Source organism: Rhagoletis zephyria, unplaced genomic scaffold (genome assembly GCF_001687245.7).
Source record: "Rhagoletis zephyria isolate East Lansing unplaced genomic scaffold, Rhagoletis_zephyria_1.1 Rzeph_scaffold_18621, whole genome shotgun sequence".
In the NCBI taxonomy this organism is placed as follows: Eukaryota; Metazoa; Arthropoda; class Insecta; order Diptera; family Tephritidae; genus Rhagoletis; species Rhagoletis zephyria.
The window spans coordinates 5,905-7,748 of NW_016175682.1; the positions used below are offsets into that span (position 1 = coordinate 5,905).

Genomic DNA, 1,844 nt, shown 5'->3' on the forward strand with positions numbered 1-1,844 from the left:
TACACACAATACCAAATATAAAAGCCTTTATTGTAGGTGTACATAAATTTATAAACAATTTGCTTATGTGAACAATGGATCATACACTGGGTACCCTGCTCTAATGTATAACATCTAACTTCAGTAATACCATCACTTGCATCTCACAAATGCGAACGGTTGCCTTCATTATTTGCAATGCGCGCCTTGCGCTTGTAAAGTCATTGCCCAAGTGCCTTTTGCAGATTTTCAGCTAGCTTATCCATGAATTCGAATGTTTCTAAGTAGTCGCTACGTTGCACTTTGTTCATGCCCTTGATACAAATAGCCAAATCCTTGGTCATGCTACCCGATTCGATGGTGTCAACGCACACCTTCTCCAGCGTTTCGGCGAACTTTTTCAAGCTCTCGTTTTTGTCCAATTCTGCGCGATGCAATAGACCACGTGTCCAGGCGAAAATCGATGCAATGGGATTGGTTGATGTCTCTTTGCCTTGCTGATACATACGGTAGTGACGTGTAACAGTACCATGTGCCGCCTCTGACTCGACTGTCTTGCCGTCCGGGCAGATCAGCACTGATGTCATCAAACCCAACGAGCCGAAACCTTGTGCAACCGAATCCGATTGTACATCACCATCATAGTTCTTACAGGCCCACACAAAGCCACCTTCGGATTTCATACAATAAGCGACCATATCGTCGATTAGACGATGCTCATACCAGATGTTTTGAGCCTCAAAATCTTTCTTGTACTCTTTGTCGTAGATTTCTTGAAATATGTCTTTGAAGCGACCATCGTACTTCTTCAGAATGGTGTTTTTGGTACTCAAGTAGAGCGGCAATTTTCTTGCGAGAGCATACTTCATGGAAGCGTGCGCAAAATCAACGATCGAATCGTCGGTATTAAACATGCCCATTGCGACGCCGGAGCCTTTGTATTGGTATACTTCATGAGAAATGGTTTCGTTGCCTTCGGCGGGCTTGAAAGTCAGTGTCAATGTGCCAGGGCCGGGCACCACAAAATCTGTAGCCTTATATTGATCACCGTGCGCATGACGACCGATGACAATGGGTTTCTCCCAACCCGAAACCAGGCGTGGAATATTCTTACAAACGATCGCTTCACGGAACACTGTGCCGCCGAGAATGTTACGAATAGTACCATTGGGTGATTTCCACATTTTCTTCAGTTTAAACTCTTCGACACGCTTCTCATCCGGCGTGATAGTTGCGCACTTAATACCAACATTGTACTTCTTAATCGCTTCCGCGCAATCGACGGTGACTTTATCATCGGTTTTGTCGCGATTCTCCATGCCGAGATCGTACGTGTGTAATTCGATGTCGAGGAAAGGTAGGATTAGCTTGTCCTTAATCGAAGACCAAATGATGCGAGTCATTTCATCGCCGAGAATGTCAACAACGGGACCAGCACGAATTTTTGTAGCCATCTGAAAGGTAAAAGAGAGGTAGTTGGTTAGCAGTTGATAAGCATCAAATTTTTGGTTTGAATTGTAATCTAAAAATATTTACTACATAAAAATTGGCCGTTTTGTAAATGCTAAACTTATGCCGAATTTCCACTAGGCATTGAAATGACAATATATGTATGCCATTTAAAAAAATGCCATGTGAAAATGAACTTAATGACTATTTGTTTAATGTAATGACACGATTATTTTTTAATGCTCGACTTTGTCGTTTGTCATTTTTGACATTTAATGCCTAGTGGAAATCCAGCATTAGAATAATTACCTAATTCGAGTAGGTCGGAAATTAAAAAAAAATTAGTTGACATTAACTGTAAATAGTTCTGTCAGTGCTGTTAAAACAAAGTTTATTGCTTTCCTGGCAAATGTCGG

The 1,844-nt window shown here is 41.7% G+C and overlaps 1 protein-coding gene across 1 annotated transcript; it reads right to left on the reverse strand.

The window, feature by feature from the left end:
• Positions 1 to 1,469, reverse strand: LOC108380227 (isocitrate dehydrogenase [NADP] cytoplasmic-like). The gene has a single exon (XM_017636602.1). The coding sequence runs from the start codon at positions 1,431 to 1,433 to the stop codon at positions 201 to 203; it is 1,233 nt and encodes a 410-aa protein (XP_017492091.1). The 5' UTR covers positions 1,434 to 1,469; the 3' UTR covers positions 1 to 200.
• Positions 1,470 to 1,844: the final 375 nt, after the last annotated feature.